The sequence below is a fragment of the Pongo abelii genome, chromosome 6, assembly GCF_028885655.2.
Source record: "Pongo abelii isolate AG06213 chromosome 6, NHGRI_mPonAbe1-v2.0_pri, whole genome shotgun sequence".
NCBI lineage: Eukaryota > Metazoa > Chordata > Mammalia > Primates > Hominidae > Pongo > Pongo abelii.
Window position 1 is genome coordinate 40,053,857 of NC_071991.2, and position 22,051 is coordinate 40,075,907.

General features: G+C 47.3%; 1 protein-coding gene across 6 annotated transcripts in view; it reads right to left on the reverse strand.

Annotated features, from left to right (window-relative positions):
- CCM2 (CCM2 scaffold protein) overlaps window positions 1–8,597 on the reverse strand; it is a 77,092-nt gene extending 68,495 nt beyond the window's left edge. For 4 of the 6 annotated variants that reach the window (XM_024250437.3, XM_054559231.2, XM_024250435.3 and 1 more), the window contains exon 1: window positions 8,462–8,593. In XM_024250437.3, coding sequence (XP_024106205.1) covers window positions 8,462–8,491 — 30 coding nt within the window. In that variant the 5' untranslated portion in view covers window positions 8,492–8,593. Of the gene's footprint in view, window positions 1–8,461 lie in introns of all 6 variants that reach the window. The other 2 variants (XM_024250436.3, XM_054559230.2) reach the window with 1 other exon arrangement.
- Window positions 8,598–22,051: the final 13,454 nt, after the last annotated feature.

A 22,051-nucleotide genomic window follows, 5' to 3' on the forward strand; every position in this document is an offset into this window, starting at 1 on the left:
TGTCTATACCCAAGAACATGAAAAGTAAAAGCTATGTAAAGGTGATGTACCTAATGGCAGTAATAAATCAGCTAGACATAATCATACCTAGGGCATTTTCAGACATCTGACAGAAAGTCAACATGCACCATAACTGACACTTAGACCTGACCAAGGCATCTCATTAAGAACATGTACCCTTGGCTGGGCGCAGTGGCTCACGCCTGTAATCCCAGCACTTTGGGAGGCCAAGGTAGGTGGATCACCTGAGCTCGGGAGTTCGAGACCAGCCTGACCCACATGGAGAAACCCCGTCTCTACTAAAAATACAAAATTAGCCAGACTTGGTGGCGCATGCCTGCAATCCCAGCTACTTGGGAAGGCTGAGGCAGGAGAATCGCTTGAACCTGGGAGGTGGAGGTTGTGGTGAGCCGAGATCGCGCCATTGCACTCCAGCCTGGGCAAGAGCAAAACTCTGTCTCAAAAAAAAGGAACATGTACCCTTGGCCAGGCACGGTGGCACACGGTGGCACACATTGGCCAGGACTTTGGGAGGGCGAGGCAGGTGAACCATGAGGTCAAGAGATCAAGACCATCCTTGCTAACATGGTGAAACCCCATCTCTACTAAAAATAAAAAAATTAGCCAGGCGTGGCAGCAGCGCCTATAGTCCCAGCTACTCGGGAGGCTGAGGCAGAATTGCTTGAACCCGGGAGGCGGAGCCTGCAGTGAGCTGAGATCATGCCACTGCACTCCAGCCTGGGCAGCAGAGCAAGACTCCGTCTCAAAAAAAAAAAAAAAAAAAAATGTACCCCACCACATAAACCAACAAGGGAAACATTCGGTTTCCGCGCCTGACCAGAGAGCTCATGGTGACAACACACAGGAAGCAAATTTGATTTTTTGAAAAAAACCTGCATGGAATTTTAAACTACAGAATGGACATCAAGATTTAAATAAAGGCTTCTCTTTTTTTTCTCCAAGGTACAAAAACAACGAGTGAAATGGTATCTCCCACTCCTCACTAGGTTTCCCTTAAGAACAGTGACACCACGAGTTTAGGCTGACCAGTCTTCTCACTTTCAGAAAAGTGAAAAACCTCCTTGGGTTACAAGACACACCATCCCAAGCTGCAAACAAAAACCCAAATTCCATGTTCCTATTATGCTTATTAAAGGGGATCACTTTCATTGCACATACATCTAATGCCTATGATCAAATGCCCTAATTCTTAACATAATCCAAGCAAAAAATTGTTACTGTTTGGGCACACTTGGGAGAAAAAAAAAAAGGTCACATTTTTGGCACAGACACAAGGCTAAGGAAAAAAGTTCCTATTTCTACAAAACAAACAAACAAAAAACCCTAGTGGTTCCATTGACAAATCCAAATGTAAACTCCCTCATACCTGTAGAATCATTTGAAGAGCAGTTGCTGTTCTTGATTGAAAGATAAAAAAGCCAAGGAGTGCGAAGTGCGCTAACAAAGATCCACTGTTCACAAGGACACAGGGATGCATGCAGAGGACATGGCTGGACTCACTGCTCCCGCCACAGATCCCAGAGCACAAAGCCTGTCCCAGGTGAAATGAATGACATGCCTGACCATGCCAGCTCCCAAAACACCATACATGTTCTCCCAACCACAAACAGTGTGCTGTGATTTATGGTTTACATACAGCACAGTGAGGGTTGTCCTGTCACTCTGAGCAGCTCGTCTGTGGGCATGCTGACAGTGTAGACTTGGTCCTCAGAACTCACCCGAGACCCTAAGGCAGCCAGTAGATGAGGCCAAAATGACCAGCAACATAAGGCTTGTTACTCTCTGTCTTGGTGAGTTACTACTGCACTTCTATCTACTAACTGAACTCTAGGGTTTGCTTCAAAATCACCTGGTGCATTAGCCTTCTTGGGCTGCCAGGACTAAGTATTACAGACTTGAGTGGCTTCAATAATAGAAACTTATTCTCTTAGAGTCTAGATGCTGAAAGTCCAAGATCCAGGTAAATTTAGCAGGGTGGTTTCTCCTGAGGTCCTTCCTTGGCTTGCAGATGGGTGCCTTCTCCATGAGTCCTCAAATGATCATTCCTCTATCTCTGTGTCCTAATATCTTCTTATAAGGACATCCATCGGATTGGATTAGGGCCCACACAATTACCTCATTTTACCTCAATCACCTCCTTAAAGACTCCATCTTCAGGCCAGGCGTGGTGGCTCAAGCCTGTAATCCCAGAACTTTGGGAGGCCGAGGTGGGTGGGTCACGGGGTCAGGAGATCAAGACCATCCTGGCTAACACAGTGAAACCCCATCTCCACTAAAAATACAAAAAAATTAGCCGGGCGTGGTGGCGGGCGCCTGTAGTCCTAGCTACTCAGGAGGCCAAGGCAGGAGAATGGTGTGAACCTGGGAGGCGGAGCTTACAGCGAGCCAAGATCACACCACTGCACTCCAGCCTGGGTGACAGAGCAACAAGACTCCGTCTAAAAAAAAAAAAGACTCCATCTTCAAATACAGTCACATCCTGAGGGGCTTCAGCACATGACTCTTGAGGGGACACTATTCAGCCCACACAGGCAGGAAGCAGGGATGAGAAGGTGTACATGAAACTGACCGCCCACACATGGACACAGGGAACTTTTTTCTTTACATTTGCTTTTAAAGTTTTCATAAAGGTTTTCCTGATCACTCTTACCAAAGCCTGCTTCCACTATCTATCCCCAGGCTCCACTTCCTGCTCTGCGGCCACAGGCTCACCGTACACATTTCAGTCTCCAGCATCTGTGTCTGACACCGTTGGTGCTAATAAACAGTAGTTTAATGGACAAGTGAATGCATGATGTGGAACACCTCCAGTGGCTTCAAGTGCATACAGAACCAACACCCAACTCCCCAGTCCAAGGACCTCCCAGGACTGGGGGGCCCTCTCCATCTCATCTCTGTTTCTGAACTGCAGGACAGAGTCCCGGTCCCAACCTGTCTGGAAGTGGCTGCTGCCTGCCCCATGTCTCTTCTGACATCCTAGGTCTGCCCTTACTCTCTAATTTTAGGTGTAAGTGACCTACTTTCCAAAGTGCAATGTCCCTAACCCTCTTCTCAGTGTGCTATACACGTAATAGGCAAGGCATGACCAAGTTATCTCATTAAAAACTTGTATCGCCACCACGTAAACCAACAAGTAAACAGAGGATGATTTAAATGCTCAATAGTTACATTTATAGGACTTAATCATGACCATTTACTTACACTGCAAAGTGACAACAAGGAGGGGGCACTGCTGACGGAAATGAAGAAACTGGAAGATCAAGAGTAAGCGCCCCAGTGCGGCAGACTGCAGATGCCCTTCTCATCTGCAGGGAAGCCCTTCACTGCAATAATATTGCTAAGAGAAACGTTTTGCTTTACACTATCTTCCTCTGAAAGGATGCTCAGAGCAGCCCTGGAAGGTTCTGATGTGCTTTCTGAATCTAAATTATGACAGAATCTGACAATATGTTGAAAATCAACAAATATATACTATGTAAATGGTAACTCTTCAAGACAGAAAAGTAACCAGCCTTATGTTGCCGATCATTCTGGCCTCATCTACTAGCTGCCTTAGGTTCTCTGCTGAGCACCTCCTGCCTGGTTCTCCAGCCTCCTGACCCTGAGTTACCAAGTTGCCATCCAAGAATCACTGCGATAGCTACCCAAGAGGAAAAATAAAACAAAATATAGCAGCCCCAATTCACCTTCTGAACCCATGTATGGCTTGTGACAGTTATAGAATCGGTTTAGTGGATCATGACCATGAGCCTTTTTTTTGAGACGGAGTCTTACTCGTCGCCCAGGCTGGAGTGCAATGGCACGTTCTCAGCTCACTGCAACCTCCACCTCCCAAGTTCAAGCGATTCTCCTGCCTCAGCCTCACAAGTAGCTAGGATTACAGGCCCCGCCACCACGCTCGGCTAATTTTTGTATTGTTAGTAGAGATGGGGTTTCACCATGGCTGGTCTCGGACTCCTGACCTCAGGTGATCCACCCACCTCAGCCTCCCAAAGTGCTGGGATTACCGGCGTGAGCCACCACATCCAGCCAACCACCAGTTTTAATGGAAAGAAAAAAAAATAGAATTAAAAAATCAGAGCGTTTAAGTGCGGTTCCTTTAAACTTTCACTTCAGTTATACAGACACACACATTTGTGTCTGCATCAGGTCAGCATGGAGAAGGTATGGCTTCCTGGTGCCTGCAGTGACAAAATTTTAAAAGGTACTGGTTCAATCCAAGCTTTCAGTTCCTCACAGACACTGGTCCAGCGGTGACTACAGCAGCTGATAGCTCAGGGCCTGTAACCTAGAGGATCTTTTCCCCTCCACTTTTTATTATGGAAATTCTCAAAAATACATAAAAGTAGACAGAACAATATATAACCATTACCAAAGCATTCAGCTATCCCCTTTGTTTCTTCTATTTTGAGTAAAGCAAATCCCAGAAATCATATTATTTCACCTACAAATATCTCAGAATACATGCCTATCAGATCAGAACTTAATATCATACCCAAAATTAATAATTCCTTATTTATTGTTTAATATCTAGTCCTACATTTCTAGGGAACTTTATAACCTTTTTGTCTCTTTTTTTTCTTGAGACAGGGTCTTACTGTCACTCAGGTGGTGGCACAATCACACTGCAGCCTCGACCTCCAGGGCTCAAGCGATCTTCCCTTCTCAGCATCCCAAGTAGCTAGAACTACAGGCATGCACCACCATGCTCAGCTAATTTTCTTATTTTTTGTAGAGATAGGGTCTCACTACGTTGTCCAGGCTGATCTCAAACTCCTGGGCTCAAGTGATCCTCCCACCTCAGCCTCCCAAAGTGCTGGGATTACAGGCGTAGCCACTGCACTCAGCCTGTCACCTTTTTCTACCTTAAACAATGCAAATAAATTAGATCAATGTAAAAATATTTAACTTTGATCAGTGTGAAATCATAGCCACCTGGTGAGGCAACAGAAGACCAGAGGCAGCAGAGAAGCTGAGACCCACAAGGTTAAGGCCACAAGATGGTTTTTTTTTTTTTTTTTTGGAGACGGAGTCTTGCTCTGTTGCCCAGGCTGGAGTGCAGTGGCGTGATCTCAGCTCACTGCAACCTCCGCCTCCCAGGTTCAAGCTATTCTCCTGCCTCAGCCTCCTGAGTAGCTGGGATTACAGGCACATGCCACCACGCCCAGCTAATTTTGTATTTTTAGTAGAGATGGGGTTTCACCATGCTGGCCAGGCTGGTCTCAAACTCCTGGTGTCAAGTGATCCGCCTGCCTCAGCCTCCCAAAGTGTTAGGATTACCTACACCTGGCCCTGACAAGACAGCTTTTTTGGGCTGTGATCTGAGTATAAAAATCCACAAAACCCAACTTCAGTGCATCCAAGTTTCTAATAAAAAGGAATTACTGTCAGGTGCGGTGGCTCACGCCACCCAGCACTTTGGGAGGCCAAGGTGGGTGGATCACCTGAGGTCGGGAGTTTGAGACTAGCCTGACCAACATGGAGAAACCCCGTCTCTACTAAAAATACAAAAATCAGCTGGGCATGGTGGCACATGCCTGTAATCCCCGCTACTCGGGAGGCTGAGGCAAGAGAATCACTTGAAGCCGGGAGGCAGAGGTTGCAGTGAGCTGAGATCATGACATGGCCCTCCAGCCTGGGCGACAAGAGTGAAACTCTATCTCAAAAAAAAAAAAAAAAAAAAAAGGAATTACATAGTGCCACAATGCACAGAACATGAGTCCATACTGTAGGTAGGAGCCTTATTCTCCAAATCCCAGAACAGAACTTATAGGCTAAAAAGTAGACACTCTGTAGACATCAGGACAGAAGAGCAGCCCCAAGTGGTCACTTCTACTACCCAGGCCCCACACCTTTAGTGGCCAGAGGACTTTTCTGTCAATGCACTCATTCCTTCAGATGGACCCATGAGTGATCCATCTCCCCATCAGCCCCTTGGGGCCACAAGCTCTTCCTGTATCCCCATCACCCAGTGAGTTTCATGGGACACAAGAGGGGCTCAACAGACATTTGTTAAACGAACCATGGCCCACTTGAGGAAACCCAGGTGTACAGTCATCATAACCACATGTGCTGAGGTGACTTGAGAAAGGGCAGTGCTACACTGGGGCCAAGTTTCCGTGAGACTCACTTTGGCCCATCGGTTCTCTGCCAACTCACTGATTCCTGTGTCCTGAGGAAAATGGGCCGAGGTAAAACAAGCCTGAATCACTGCTTGGCAGACACCAAGACAAGTGTCTGAGATTAAAAAGGAAAAAAAAAAAAAAAAAAAAAAGGCCCACCTGGGCTCAGGTGATCCTCCTGCCTCAGCCTCCCAAGTAGCTGAGACTATAGGCGAGCGCTGCTGCGCCTGGCTAATTTCTGTCTTTTCTGTATAGATGGGGTTTTGCCATGTTGCCCAGGCTGCTCTCGAACTCCTGAGCTAAAGTGATCCAGGCTCGGCCTCCCAAAGTGCTGGATTACAGGCGTAGCTACCGTACCCAGCCTAATTCTGCATTTTTTGAAGGAGCTAACTTAGAAGAATTTAAACGTCCAAACTGTACTTTCATAAAACTATTGTCAGTACTTCTGCTACTTATGTCTGAATTTGTGTATAAGTTTAGAGCAATGCAATTTACCTTAATGAGAATGATTTAACCACAGAAGTTATTAAACTGGAGGTGACCTCACATTGAAAGTGGTAGCTGAGCAGGAAGGTTCTGCCAGCTTGCAATTGGCAGAATACACGAGGTAAAGTGTGTTAAGTCATGACCTGGAGAAGAATCCATGCCCCAAAGCTCCTTGTCTGGCTTGTCTACAGGAAACAAGCTAAGACAAGTGGCAGAATACAGAAAAAACACAAAATCCCTGGCTTAAGCAACTGCATAACAACTGATTATCTTCTCTAGTGAGAAAATGAAATTAATAATTAACCTTGTTTATGCCTAAATTTTTTCATTACCCAACTGGAAAATTCTTGATAATTTTACTGTTTTTTCACTTGTATCCCAAAAACTCAACAGTCTTACTGCTTCTCTCTCTCCCTATTGCTGGGTGTTTCATGTTTCTACCAAAGCTGATAGACAGCTCTAGAAAAAAAAAATCACTCAATTCCATCCTTGCCTATCACACACAGGTAGACGGGCCAGGTACTCCTGTAAGTGGTGCACAATGAGGTCATCAGTCCTTAGCGCGCTCTTGGATCCCGGCATTCCACAGGGCAGATGGCTCACTTTCCGCAAAGATCAGCATCATCCACACTTGGGCCTGATGGTCCCTGCTAAGCAGCCACCGGGTTAGCACCTCTCCTTTCCAGCTAACTCCTTTTACACTGCTTGGCTCCTCCCTCTTCTGTGCGCAGCACCCATCTCTAACACCTGCAGGCCGAATCACTATCTTGAGCTATTTTCCAGCCTTAAAACATCTTTGTAGGTAACCGCAAATTATACTGCACCTAAATTAGACGTGCATGGTGCTAACATGAAACAATGAGTTGAGAAAGTAGAGAACCAGCACCACAGGACTCCCTGAAGGCCACCTGGCTACATTCTATTTCAAACAGGACTTTTAAATGGAGCACTGTATCAAACAAGGTGGTGAACAGCTGTCAATTAAAGGACACTGCCCTGCAGAGTTCAGGGTAGTAAAATCATAGTTCGGACTTATCGAGGTCTGCTTTAAACTTGTGGATAAAAGTGCGCACACACACATCAAAAAGAAAATGATAGCCAAGACGTGAAGATTATAAAGCATTTATTTGAAAAAGATACATTTTATTAAAATCCATTTTCCACTTTAATGGTAGCTCAATCCACATCGTTTTTCCAGTCTTAAAATGTTTCTTTATCGACTACTATATCCCTTTACTGTAATTAAAGCCACATTTTGTAAAACTACATAAACTGGGGTTTGACTATGAACTATGTCCTAAACTATGTCCTAAACATTGAACTATGTCCTAAATCCCACTGCCAAATGTAGCGTCACTAAAATCAATCAATGGTTTTAGGTCTGAGTGATAGTGAACGAGTGAGCTGGCCATAAGGTGAAGGCCACCCTTGCTTTTACTGGATATCCAAAAACGAAGTTCAGTGAGCAGCAAACGTCTCCACGTTAACCACACAGCCCACTAGCTCCAGTTCCAGCCCTGGACAGCTTTCTGGCCCCTCGCCGGGCCCACTTCCTCTGCAGCCCCAGGTCCCGACGCGCAGAGAAGGCCGTCTGGGGCCGAGGTCCGGGCGAGCCGCTGCCCGGGCCAGAGGAAAGGCGCGGCGCTTCCTGCCCGCCCGGCCGCGAAAGCCCACCTGACCATTGTCCGGGGTCTCGGCCCTGCCCCGCCCCGCCCCGCCAGCTGGCCCACCGCCCCCGCCCGGGCCCCGAGGAACACCCGCCCACCCCACCCTGGCCCCCCAACCCAGCCGCCCGCCGACCACAGCAGCAGGACGCCCCCGCGCACGCTCACCTTCTTGCCCTTCTTGCCCTCCTCTTCCATATCGCCGCGTGCGGCTCCCGCGGCCCGCCCGGCCCGCCCCGGGAGCCCCGCCGCCAGCAGCCGCTACATGCTCGTCCCGGGCCCGCCGCCCCCGCGCTCCCGGCGCCGCCCGCCAGCCGGTCCCGAAGTCTCCGCCCCGGCCGCGCCCCGCACCCGCACTTCCGGGCCCGAGAGAGCCGGCCCCCACCTCCGCCCCGCCCAGGCCCCACCTTCCCCAGCGCAGGCCCCGCCCACAGTTGTCGCTCATCCTCACTTTCAGGCCCAAAGGAATCGGACCCGAGGCGACCAGACCCCGCCCCTTCAGGGAGAACAGGGCCCGTTGGCCCTGCTCACGGCGAGAGCACCGCCCACAGGCTGAAGATCCTGCCCCTTCAGGACGGCCGAGAACGCGCCTGCCTTGCCCCACCCCCAGCCCGCCCCGCGTCCTTCAGGAGAGCCGGAAACGCTCCTACTCCCACCTCGCCTCTGCACGGCCGCGAGAACCCACCTGTCCAACCCGCAGTTCGCCCCGCCCACTCAGCGCGCGCGGGAGCGCGCGCGGGAGCGGCTCCAACTTTTTCAATTTGCCGCCATCTTTACGGTGGCCGACTTCCCAGCCTGCCTCGCGTCCGGGGAGGCGGAGCTCAGGCCTCTGAAAAGGGGACGGGGGCCGGCGGGAGGGGACGCAGCCGGCAGATGGCGAAGGAGGGGCGCGAGGAGGCGGCCACTGTTGAGGAGCGGGGCGTCCCGCCGGGAGTCTGGGTGCGGTGCGGTTTTCTTTTTTCTTGTGTCCCACTTTATTCCCTGGGCCACAGGGAATCCGTTTTCTAATACTTCCCTGTTCTAAAGTCTGCCTGCCTTAGACAAACACATCTGGAAAATAGAAATGCAACCACAAGGATGTGCAGACCCTATCAGAATAAAATCGTAGAACCTTACCAGTCATCTGGTATAATTTCCACATTTTCCAGATGAGGTCCGGGGAATGAGGTGATTCGCCCAAAAGCACACTGCAAATTGGAGTCACCAGCAGGTCTGCTATTTTGCCACTAAACCAATCTGCCGGTAAGAACTTTGTAGCACAGCTAGAATGTAAACTGTTCTTTTTTTTTTTTTTTGAAACGGAGCCTTGCTCTGTCGCCCAGGCTGGAGTGCAGTGGCGTGATCTCAGCTCACTGCAAGCTCTGCCTCCCGGGTTCACACCATTCTCCTGCCTCAGCCTCCCGAGTAGCTGGGACTACAGGCGCCAGGCACCACACCCGGCTAATTTTTGTATTTTTAGTAGAGACGGGGTTTCACCATGGTCTCGATTTCCTGACGTCGTGATCCGCCCGCCTCGGCCTCCCAAAGTGCTGGGATTACAGGCGTGAGCCACCGCGCCCGGCCAGAATGTAAACTGTTAAGAGAAGCAGTATTTGTCTCAACTAATTTTTTTTTTTTTTTGAGACAGAGCTGAGTTTCACTCTGTCGCCCGGGCTGGAGTGCAGTGGTGAGATCTCGGCTCACTGCAACCTCTGTCTCCCGGGTTCAAGCGATTCTCCTGCCTCAGCCTCCAGAGTAGCTGGGATTACAGGTGCCCACCACCACACCCGGCTAATTTTGTTTGCATTTTTAGTAGAGACGGGGTTTCACCATGTTGGCCAGGCTGGTCTCAAACTCCTGACCTCGTGATCCGCCCGCCTCAGCCCCCCGGAGTGCTGGGATTACAGGCGTGAGCCACCGCGCCCAGCCTCAGCTGATTTTTTTTAAGTATTGGATATTGTACCATTTGTCAGTGTATTGTCTCTCAGCTCCACATTCACTTCTCTTTTCCTGCTCTGAGACTATGGAGCTGGGCCCTTTAAGCATTCCTCCTTTGCCGAAGACACAATCTTAAGATCATCGGTGGGCCAGGCGCGTTGGCTCACGCCTGTAATCCCAGCACTTTGGGAGGCCGAAGCAGGCGGATCACTTGGGTTCGAGACCAGCCTGGCCAACATGGTGAAACCCGTCTCTACTAAAAATACAAAAATTAGCTGGGCCTGGTGGTGCACACCTGTAATCCCAGCTACTCGGGAGGCTGAGGCAGGAGAATCGCTTGAGCCCAGGAAGCGGAGGCTGCAATGAGCTGAGATCTCACCACTGCACTCCAGCCTGGGCGACAGAGTGAAACTCTGTCTCAAAAACAAACAAAAAAAACATTTATAGGAGCATTGTGACCCAATCAAGGACAAAGAAGTTTCACAACCCCATCGGGCCCCCACCGTCGCCCAGATGTCCATGATCATTGGACAACTCATGACTTCAACCTGCTCCCTCTTCACCCTCCCACTAACATAAAAGGAGCCTGAAATTCATATTAACTTAAAATGGTTCTTAGGACATTACTCCCCCATCTTCTCAGTTCACTGGCTCTCCAGAATAAACATCGCTTTCCTTGTCTCTTGTCTTTGGCTGTTGTGTGGCAAACTGTATGAGCTTTGGACTTTGTGAGTTCTGCCCCTCATCTCTGGGAAGCTGAGGGACAGAACTGCAGAAGAACAAAGACTGCTTTACTATGCAGATAAGTCCCCAGTCAGGTAATCTCTTGGAGCTGTCCTCAGAAGAATAGACAATAGTCAATGACAACTCCCAGTCTTTTGGTTGATCTTTCCTGGTTATATGATGAGAATCCTAGAGAGAGCTTTTAAAGACAATTGCATTTATCTTTTTTTCTTTTTTTTCTTTTTTTGAGACAGGGTCTCACTCTGTTGCCCTGGCTGGAGTGCATTTTTTTATAGAGACAAGGTTTCACCACGTTGCACATTGCCTGGGTGGGGACAATTGCATTTGTTTTGGAAAGAAGCTTTCCTAGTCAGATAAGGAAATTCCAGAGAGGCTTATTTCTGAAATCTTTCCATTTTTAAGGCATTCAGCATACCAAAGTGCCATATTTTGGAGAATCACTTAATCATTTTCAGTGCTCCAAGGTCTGTATCCCAGCCCTGGGGGGTGTGGGAGTGGTGTTATTTATCTCAGCTTTATCTCAGTCCTCAGGATAGTAGCTGCTCCTTATCTCTACTATTCTTTTTGGGTTTTTTGGGTTTTTTTTGAGACAGGGTCTCGCTCTGTCACCCAGGCTGGAGTGCAGTGGTGTGATCTCGGCTTACTATAGCCTCAACCTCACGGGCTCGGATGATCCTCCCACCTCAGCCTCCCAAGTAGCTGGGACTAGAGATATGTGCCACCACATTTTTTGTATTTTTGATAGAGACCAATTTTTGTATTTTTGATAGAGACTGGGTCTTGCCATGTTGCCAAGGCTGGTCTCGAACTCCTGGCCTCAAGCAATCCCCTTACCTCAGCCTCCCTAAGTGCTCAGATTACAGGCCACTGTGCCTGGTCTATTCTTGTCGCCTCTATTCCTTGTTACTCCAATCCGCTTGTATACCTAATAATTTTTTTTTTTTTTTTTTTTTTGAGACGGAGTCTCCCTCTCGCCCAGGCTAAAGTGCAGTAGAGCCATCTCGGCTCACTGCAACCTCCACCTCCCAGGTTCAAGTGATTCTCCTGCGTCAGCCTCCCAAGTAGATGGGATTACAGGCACGTGCCACCATACCCGGCTAATTTTTATATTTTCAGTAGAGATGGGGTTTCACCACGTTGCCCAGGTTGGTCTCCAACTCCCGACCTCAAGTGACCCGCCTGCCTCAGCCTCCCAAAGTGCAGGGATTACACGTGTGAGCCACCGTGCCCAACCCCTAATAATTCTTTTTTTTTTTTCCCAAGATGGAGTCTTGCTCTGTCACCGAGGCTGGAGTACAGTGGCACAATCTCAACTCATTGCAACCTCTGCCTCCAGGTTCAAGCAATTCTCCTGCCTCAGCCTCCCGAGTAGCAGGGATTACAGCTGCCCGCCACCATGCCCGGCCAATTTTTGTGTTTTTAGTAGAGACAGGGTTTCACCATGTTGGCCAGACTGGTCTCGAACTCCCAACCTCCTGATCTGCCCACCTCGGCCTCCCAAAGTGCCGGGATTACAGGCGTGAGCCACCGCGCCCAGCCTAATAATTCTTTATATTAAACTTTTCTTTACTGTGTTTCTGTCTCCTGACTGGGCCTATTTTATACTGATACAAAAGAAATACTTGGTCTCTAGACCTCTCCAAAGGCATGAGTATTCCATTCTCTGCAAGATAAAGCAGAGATAGTGGAAACATCCTTTCAATCTGCCTTCTGCAATAATCCAGTTTGCCACATTTACACACACAAATGATGTAGCGCATCTGGTTGTCATTATTTTCCCACCATTCACAGAACAAAGGCCTGATATTTAAAGTCTTCCACACTGTCTTCCACGAATGCATACTTATCACTCCATAATACAGTAAACAACACTATTAAAACTTCCCTTAGCCTAACTCTGGATGTGCTGACTTCCTCAGGCTGTTCTTATCCATCAGAATACCTTTGCCCTTTCATACAAAGGTTCATGCTTCAAGTAAAAATCCACCGGCTAATGATCAGATGGTGATAACTGGGAATAAAGATAATAAAATGAGAAAAGCAAAAAGGCTGGTAGCTCCCTAACAAGGGAGTCAGCCACCATCATTTGTATTTGGATAAGACTCAATGTCAGGCAGAGTAGTAGGTAAGCTTTATAGTGAAAAAAGGGAAGCCTCCAGGGATGTCCTCATTTGAGGCTGTTGGCCTGGGGAAGCAAGAGGCAGGGCATCCCAAGTGATTGGTTAGGGCACATATTTGTCTTTCTCTGGTTGCTCCTAAGTTGGAAGCAGGGCCGAAAACTAGGAAAGCTGCCAGCTTTTTTTTTTTATTGACAAATAATTTTTTGTTTCTTTTGTATTTTTAGAGACAAAGTCTCACTCTGTCCTTCAGGTTAGAGTGCAGTGATGCAGTCATGGCTCACTGAAGCTTCAACCTCCTGGGCTCAAGCAATCCTCCCACCTCAGCCTCCCAAGTAGCTGGGACTACAAGCACGCATCACCAAGCCTGGCTAATTTTAGTATATTTTTGTTGAGACAAGGTCACACTATGTTGCCCAGGCTGGTCTCAAACTCCTAGGCTCAAGCAATTCTCCCTCCTCGGCCTCCCAAAGTGCTGGGATTATAGGCATGAGCCATCACACCCAGCTAACACATAATAATTGTACATATTTATGAGGTACATGTGATTTTTGTGTGTGTGTGAGACAGAGTCTCACTCTGTCGCCGAGGCTGGAGTGCAGTGGCATGAGTTCAGCTCACTGCAACCTCTGCCTCCCAGGTTCAAGCAATTCTCCTGCCTCAGCTTCCCAAGTAGCTGGGATTACAGGCATGCGCCACCACACCAGGCTAATTTTTTTTTTTTTTTTTGAGACAGAGTCTTACTCTGTTGCCCAGGCTGTAGTGCAGTGGCACAATCTCAGCTCACTGCAACATTCACCCCCCGGTTTCAAGCGATTCTCCTGCCTCCAGAGGAGCTGGAATTACAGGCGCCCACTACCACACCCGGCTAATTTTTGTATTTTTAGTAGAGACAGGGTTTCACCATGTTGCCCAGGCTGGTCTCGAACTCCTGGCCTCATGTGATCTGTCCACCTCAGCCTCCCAAAGTGCTGAGATTACAGGCATGAGCCACTGCACCCAGCCAAAATACATGTGATATTTTGATACACGCATATGATGTGTAATAATAAAATCAGGGTATATAGGATATTCATCACCTGAACACTTATTTCTTTGCATTGGGGACATTTCAAATCTCTCCTAGCTATTCTGAAATATACAGTACATTGTTGTTAACTATAGTCACCTTACTCTGCTATGGAACATTAGAATTTAGGCCGGGTGTGGTGGCTCAAACCCGTAATCCCAGCACTTGGAGAAGCTAAGCTGGGAAGATCACTTGAACCCAGGAATTGGAGACCAGCCTGGGCAATACAGTGAGATCCTGTTTCTACAAAAAATACAAAAATTAGCTGGGCATAGTGGTGTGCACCTGTGGTCCCAGCTACTCAGGGGGCTGAAGTGGGGTCCTTGAGCCCAGGAGGTCCGGGCTGCAGTGAGCTGTCATTGCACCACTGCAATCCAGCCTGGGCAACAAGCAAGATCTGTCACACACACACACACACACACACACACACACACACACACACACACCCCACATTAGAAATTATTGCTTCTGTTTAGCTGTATGTTTGTACACACTAACCAACCTCTCTTCAGCCCCCTACTTTCCCCCAACACACACCCTTCCCAGCCTCTGGTGTCTATCATCCCAGTCTCTATCTCAATGAGATTAGTATTTGTTTAGCTCCCACATATGGGTGAGTAAATGCAATACTTGTCTTTGTTTTTTTGTTTAAAAAAAAATTTATAGGTATGAGGTCACTATGTTGCCCAGGCTGGCCTCCAACTCCTAGGTTCAAGCCATCCTCCCACCTCAGCCTCCCAAGTATTGGGATTACAGGCTTATATAGTGACCTCTAGCTCTATTTATGTTGCTGCAAATGACATTTTCATTTTTTTTCCTATGGCCAAATAGTATTCTATTGTGCATATATACTAATTTTTTTTAACATGAGGTCTCACTCTGTCACCCAGGCTGGAGTGCAGTGGTATGATCACTGCTCACTACAGCCTTGATCTCATAGACTCAAGAGATCCTCCCACCTCAGCCTCCCCAGTAGCTGGAACCACAGGTGCCTGCTATCACACCTGGCTAATTTTTTTACTTTTTGTAGAGATGTGGTCTCTATGTTGCCCAGGCTGGTCTCAAATTCCTGGGCTCAAGCAATCCTCGCACCTCAGCTTCCCAAAGTGCTGGGATTATAGGCTTGAGTCATCACGCTCAGCCTTATTTTTTGTCTTTTGTTTATTTATTATTTTTTTTTTTAGAGACAGGGTTTCCCTCTGTTACCCAGGCTGGAGTGCAGTGGCATGATCTTAGCTCACTGCAGCCTTGAACTCCTGGGCTCAATGGATCCTCCCTCCTCAGCCTCCTAAGTAGCTGGGACTGCAGGTGTGCCACCACCCTTATTTTTTGCCTTTTTGATAATAGCCATTCTAAATGGGGTGAAATGGTATCTCATTGTGGTTTTGATTTGCATTTCCCTGATGATTCGTGATACTGAGTATTTTTTTATATGTACCTATTTGTTATTTGTACATCTTCTTTTGAGAAATGTCTACTCAGATTCTTCGCCCACTTTTTAATGAGATTATTTGTGGTTTTTTGCTGTCAAGCTGTTTGAGTTCCTTGTATATTCTGGATATTAGTCCCTTGCCGAATGAATAGTTTGCAAATATTTTCTCCCATTCTAAAGGTTGTCTTTTCACTCAGTTGATTGTTTCCATTGCTGTGCAGAAGCTTTTTAGTTTCACTTAATATAGTCCCATTTGTCTATTTTTGGTTTTGTTGCCTATGCTTTTGAAATTTTAGCCATAAAATCTTGGCTTGGTTCAATGTCTTGAAGCATTTCCCCTACGTTTTCTTCTAGTAGTTTTGTAGTTTCAGGTCTTATGTTTAAGTCTTTAATCCATTTTGAGTTGATTTTTGTATCTGGTGAGAGATAGGGTACCAGTTATTAATTAAGTCCTAGGCTTTGGGGGCTGTTACAAAAGTTACTCCTGGATTGTCACTAGAGATAACACCTGGCTTCCTGCAGGTATGACTTACAGCAGGCTTGTTTCCTGGGCTGGTTGCTGTAGATAACGAATTGGTTTCCTGAGGAGGTTTCTGCAGGTTGTAGGTCAGAGTTCTAGTTGTACAAATGGTCCAGCCATTGTCTACTTGTATATTCAGTCTCTCATAACAGACACCAATGAGACAATTATAACATAAAACAATCTTTTCTTTCTCTCCAGGTCACACCTTGGCTATAAAGTGTCCTAACAGCCACCTACTTCTGATTACTGCTTTCTTACCAATTACCTCCCCAGCCTGTTGTGTGGCTCCTACATCTTGAACAAAAGCGACCGAGGTACCCAATTACTAAACTGCCCACACTTCATGAAAGCAACTTTATAGCCATGATACTCACTTCCCCTTGTCCCCTCTTCAGAATTACTCAGGGCCAGCCCAAACCTTACAAAGTCCCCTTCCTATTCCCTCGTAATGAGAAGCAGCCTTTCTTCCTCTGGGGTGCTCTCCCTGGTCATGGTAAGTTAATAAACCCAAATCTTTTTGCCCAGCTAATTTTGATATTTTAGTAGAGATGGGGTTTCACCATGTTGGCCAAGATGGTCTCGATCTCTTGACCTCGTGATCTGCCTGCTTCGGCCTCCCAAACTGCTGGGATTACAGGTGTGAGCCACCGCGCCTGGCTTAAACCCAAGTCTTTTAGACTGCTGGTGAATTTGGCTGTTGAGCTTTGTGACCCAGCTCAATAATCACATCTTCCACTAAATTTCTGGATGCAATTTTTCCCTCCTCCAGTTTCCAGATAACTGTATCTGTATGTCTATGATGCTAGAGTTAACCATGTTTAGGACATTTCCTCTACTAGAATAAGCTCCTTTGAAGGTACGGACTGTGTGGGATTCCTCCTTCTATCTGAAATAAACTCTAATAAGGGAAATTATGTACACTGAGCCAGACTGAGGTGGAGGGGCACTGGCAACATTACCTGAACATAGTTTCTCATAGATGCTTCCCAGCTAGGCCCTGTTCAGGTAATGTTTCCCTGGTTTTCAGAAAACCCCTAAACACTGAAAATTTATACTTAATTGGCCTATTCAAAGACAGTGTTCCCAGATTTGCATTTTTGCTAGATTTCAGCCAATTTTTTTTTTTTTTTTTTTTTGAGACAGGGTCTCACTCTTGTCACCCAGGCTAGAATGCAGTGGAACCATCTCGACTCACTGCACCCTCAACCTCCCAGGCTCCAGCTATCTTCCCACCTCAGCCTCCCAAGTAGCTGGGACTACAGATGCACGCTACCACACTGGCTAACTTTTGTATTCTTTGTAGAGACAGGGTTTCGCCATGTTGCCCAGACTGGTCTTGAACGCATGGACTCAAGCAATCCATCTGTCTTGGCCTCCCAAAGTGCTGGGATTACAGGCATGAGCCACTGTGCCCAGCCTTCCAGCCAATTTTTTTTTCTTTTTTGAGACAGAGTCTTGCTCTATTGCCCAGGCTGGAGTGCAGTGGTGTGATCTTGGCTCACCGCAACCTCCACCTCCTGGGTTCAAGCGACTCCTGCCTCAGCCTCCCGAGTAGCTAGGATTACAGGCATGCGCCACCACACCCAGCCAATTTTTGTATTTTTAGTAGAGACAGGGTTTCACCATGTTGGCCAGGTTGGTCTCAAACTCCTGACCTCAGGTGATCCAGCAGCCTCGGCCTCCCAGAGTGTCGGGATCACAGGTGCGAGCCACTGCAGCCAGCCAACCAGCCAATTTTTTTAAGTGAATCTTTTCACTGTTCTCGAAACTGACTGCAGTTGTTTTCTTATTGTGCCTCTCAGCCATCTGTCCTTGAGTCTATCAATTGTCTCCCTCATATGAGAACTAACTGGCTTGCAAATAACTAACTAGATGTCTCTGATTTTTTTGTTTGTTTGTTTGTTTTGAGACAGAGTCTCACTCTGTGGCCCAGGCTAGAGCGCAGTAGCACAATCTTGGTTCACTGCAACCTCTGCCTCCTGGGTTCAAGCGATTCTTCTGCCTCAGCCTCCCGAATAGCTGGGACTACAGGCGTGTGCCACCATGCCCCGCTAATTTTTGTATTTTTAGTAGAGACAGGGTTTCATCATATTGGCCTGGCTGGTCTCAAACTCCTGACCTCATTCATGATCTACCCGCCTTGGCATCCCAAAGTGTTGGGATTACCGGCATGAACCACCGCGCCTGGCCTTCTCTGAGTTATTCTTTGACGTATGACACGCAACACTTTGACTGTTGTGCACGTGATAAAACCATGTAGGCTTCATTAGTGAAGGAAAGACACTTTAGAGTTGATTAGAGTGAACTATCAGTGAATTTTAATATCCAGTTTCCAGGCCTATAAATCATGAAGGACCAAATCAACTCTGGATCAGAATGACCCCTCAGAAATACAGCCACACTGTGTGGCCCCCAATGGAAGCAACCTTGCAAGTTCCATTTTGACATCTCATTAGCTAACACTGTTTATTTTTCCAGAGCCAAATTGCTAATTTTCTTTTCAGGCATACATCTGTAGGAGACCAGAATATGCCACCCCAAAATATGCCTCCTTGGCATAAGGATTATTTTGAGCTGATAATTTTGAGAAACAGAAGCTATGAAAACAGCATAAGCTACCCCTTTGAAAGAGAAATTTACAGTCTTAAAAGAAATCGCTCTTTGTAAGGGTGTCTCCCTCTCTGTACCAGGAAGAGAAAGATGACTCTAAATCACCAGAGACCCTTATCAATGGAGAAGGCAGCAACTTGTTTTCTGTGCTTCTCTGGGTCTTTTTCCCAAAACTGGCCTTCCTCACTCCCTTCTTTGTTTTTAGCTGAAGATGGTACTTAAACCTGAATTCTAAGCCACTCCTTTGAGAATTACTCATTTTCTTGGGCATCTCACATGTATATGCAAAGTATACATGTTAATATAGCTCCATTTGTTTTTCTCTTGTTAATCTTTTGGGCTGGGCATGGTGGCTCCTGCCTATAATCCCAACATTTTGGGAGGCCAAGGCAAGAGGATTGCTTGAACCCAGGAGCTGGAGATCAGCCTGGGCAACATGACAGGACCCTGTCTCTACAAAATTAAAAATTAAAAAATTAGGGCCAGGCGCAGTGGCTCACACTTGTAATCCCAACACTTTGGGAAGCTGAGGCAGGTGGATCACAAGGTCAGGAGTTCAAGATCAGCCTGGCCAAGATGGTGAAACCCCGCCTCTACTAAAAATACAAAAATTAGCCAGGCATGGTGGCGAGCGCCTGTAATCCCAGCTACTCGGGTGGCTGAGACAGGAGAATTGCTTGAACCCGGGAGGCAGAGGTTGCAGTGAGCCGAGATCATGCCACTGCACTCCAGCCTGGGCAACAGAGCAAGACTCTGTCTCAAAAATAAATAAATAAATAGCCAGGTGTGGTGGCAAGCTCCTGTAGTCCCAGCTACTTGGGAGGCTGAGGTAGGAGGATCACTTGAGCCTGGGGGTGTGGAGGTTGCAGTGAGCCATGATAGCACCACTGTGCTCTAGCCTGGGAGACACAGTGAGACCCTGTCTCAAAAAAAAAAAAAATCTATCTTTTGTTACAAGGACTCTAGCTGAGAATTTAGAAGGGTAGCAAGAAAATTCATCTTTCCTCCCCTAAATATGCTACTGATAGAGGCAGGAGACAGCCAAATGCCATCCAGGTCATTATGCACAGGGGGCTTGCCTAAACGTGCCTACAATGAAAAATTCCATCCCTTAACACATGTGCAGTAAGGGAAATAAATCAGTGTGGAGTGGCTCAGATTAGGGACCCCCATGTGCACTGGGGGAATGGGGTGGGGCCACCAGGAATTCATGCTTTATGCAGGGGAGGAGCCGGGCCTCTTCAGCTCCAGTGTGGTGGCCTGGTATTCAATCTGTGGAGTGGGAGCCTGTTGGCAGGACCACCTCTTTGCTAAGGGCTTTCTTTTCACTTAATACATTCTGACCCTTCAATGTGTCCACGTGCCTAATTTTTCCTGATCGGGAGACAAGAGCCCAGATTTTAGCTGAACTAAGAAGAAAAATATCGTGCATCACTACTTGGCCTAGAAGAACAACGGAATTACTCATTTGAGATGTGGGTTTGAAGAAAGTTATTTTTAGTATTCTGATAAGCAGTTAAAATACTGCTGTCATGTTTCTCTCTTTGTGCCAGTCTCATGTAGTTTCCCAGCATAATCACAATTAAACTGATAATGTGATTTTTATGTTTTGGCTTCCTTTCTGATTAATTTTGTTTTTTTGTTTTATTTTTGTTTTTGTTTTTGAGATGGGGTCTTGGTGTGTCACCCAAGCTGGAATGCATTGGCACGATCACAGCTCATTGCAGCCTCAACCTCTGGGGCTCAAGTGATCTTCCCACCACCTCAGCCTCCTGAGTAGCTGGGACTATCAGCGGACGCCACCACGACTGGCTAATTTTTTAAACTTTTTGTAGAGACGGGTTTTGTGATGTTGCTTAAGCTGGTCTTGAACTCCTGGGCTAAAGCGATCCTCCTGTCTGAGCCTCCTGAAGTGCTGGGATTACAGGCCACGATGTCCGGCCTCTAAGTACTTTGATAATAAGTAAGCATCTCCCCTTCTCTTTTTTTTCTGAGACAGAGTCTCACTCTATTGCCCAGGCTGGAGTGCAATGGCACAAACTCGGCTCACTGCAACCTCTGCCTCCCGGGTTCAAGCAATTCTCCTGCCTCAGCCTCCCAAGTAGCTGGGATCACAGGCGTGTGCTACCACGCCCGGTTAATTTTTTGTATTTTTAGTAGAGATGGCGTTTCACCATGTTGGCCAGCCTGCTCTTGAACTCCTGACCTACCTTCCAAAGCATTGGGATTACAGGTGAGCCACCACGCCTAGCTCTTTGTTGTTTGTTTTTGAGCCGGAGTCTCGCTCTGTCACCCAGGCTGGAGTACAGTGGCGCCATCTCAGCTCACTGCAACCTCCGCCTCCTGAGTTCAAGTGATTCCCCTGCCTCCGCCTCCTGAGTAGCTGGGACCACAGTCATGCACTACCACACCCGGCTAATTTTTGTATTTTTAGTAGAGACGGGGTTTCACCATGTTGGCCACGCTGGTCTTGAACTCCTGACCTCAGGTGATCTGCTCACCTCAGCCTCCCAAAGTGCTGGGAACACAAGTGTGAGCCACCGTGCCTGGCCGCATCCCCCCCTTCTCTAGTGAATTTTTTGGGGTTATCACTGTGTTAAAAAGCTCTTCTCTTTCAGTCTCTTTGGAGAGCCCACTTTCTTCGGTAACACACATTCTCTGGCCCTTCGTAACTATTTACTTTCCCAGTACTCTTTCATCATCTTGAAACCACCACTGCAAAATTATAACTGAGACAGTGACAGAGATCTGACCGAACCAACTCCATCTTGCTTCTAACTTCCAAGCTGTCCTTGTTCATTCCTGAGTGTAGGCTGAACTAACTTTGGGAGGAACTTAGTTTATAGTTTAAAAGAAAGACAATAATAGCCCTTTCCCAAAACAAACCCCCATCTTGCCTGGGGACCAGACTGCCTTTGTAGGAGTAACAAATTAGCCAAAAGATTAGAAATTACGGTTTAGGAGTCACGCAGCTGGAGGCTACAGGATTCTGACCCTCCCCAAACTGCTCCTGGGAATAACATTACTAAAGTCTAAGATCAGTGCTTGGGATATTTTGCAGACCTCGCACTGGAGGGATCAGCTGGCACCACCCAGATCGATAAACTGGCTCATCAGATCTTGTGGCCCCTGCCCAGGAACTGACTGAAGCACAAGACAGCTTCGATTCCCTATGATTTCATCTCTGACCCGATCAATCAGCACTCCTGACTCACTGGCTGCCACCCACCCTCCAAATTATCCTTAAAAACTGTGACCTCCAAATGCTTGGGGAGACTGATTTGAGTAATAAAAAAAGTCCCAGCTTCCCACACAGCTGGCTCTGCATGAATTATTCTTTCTCTAT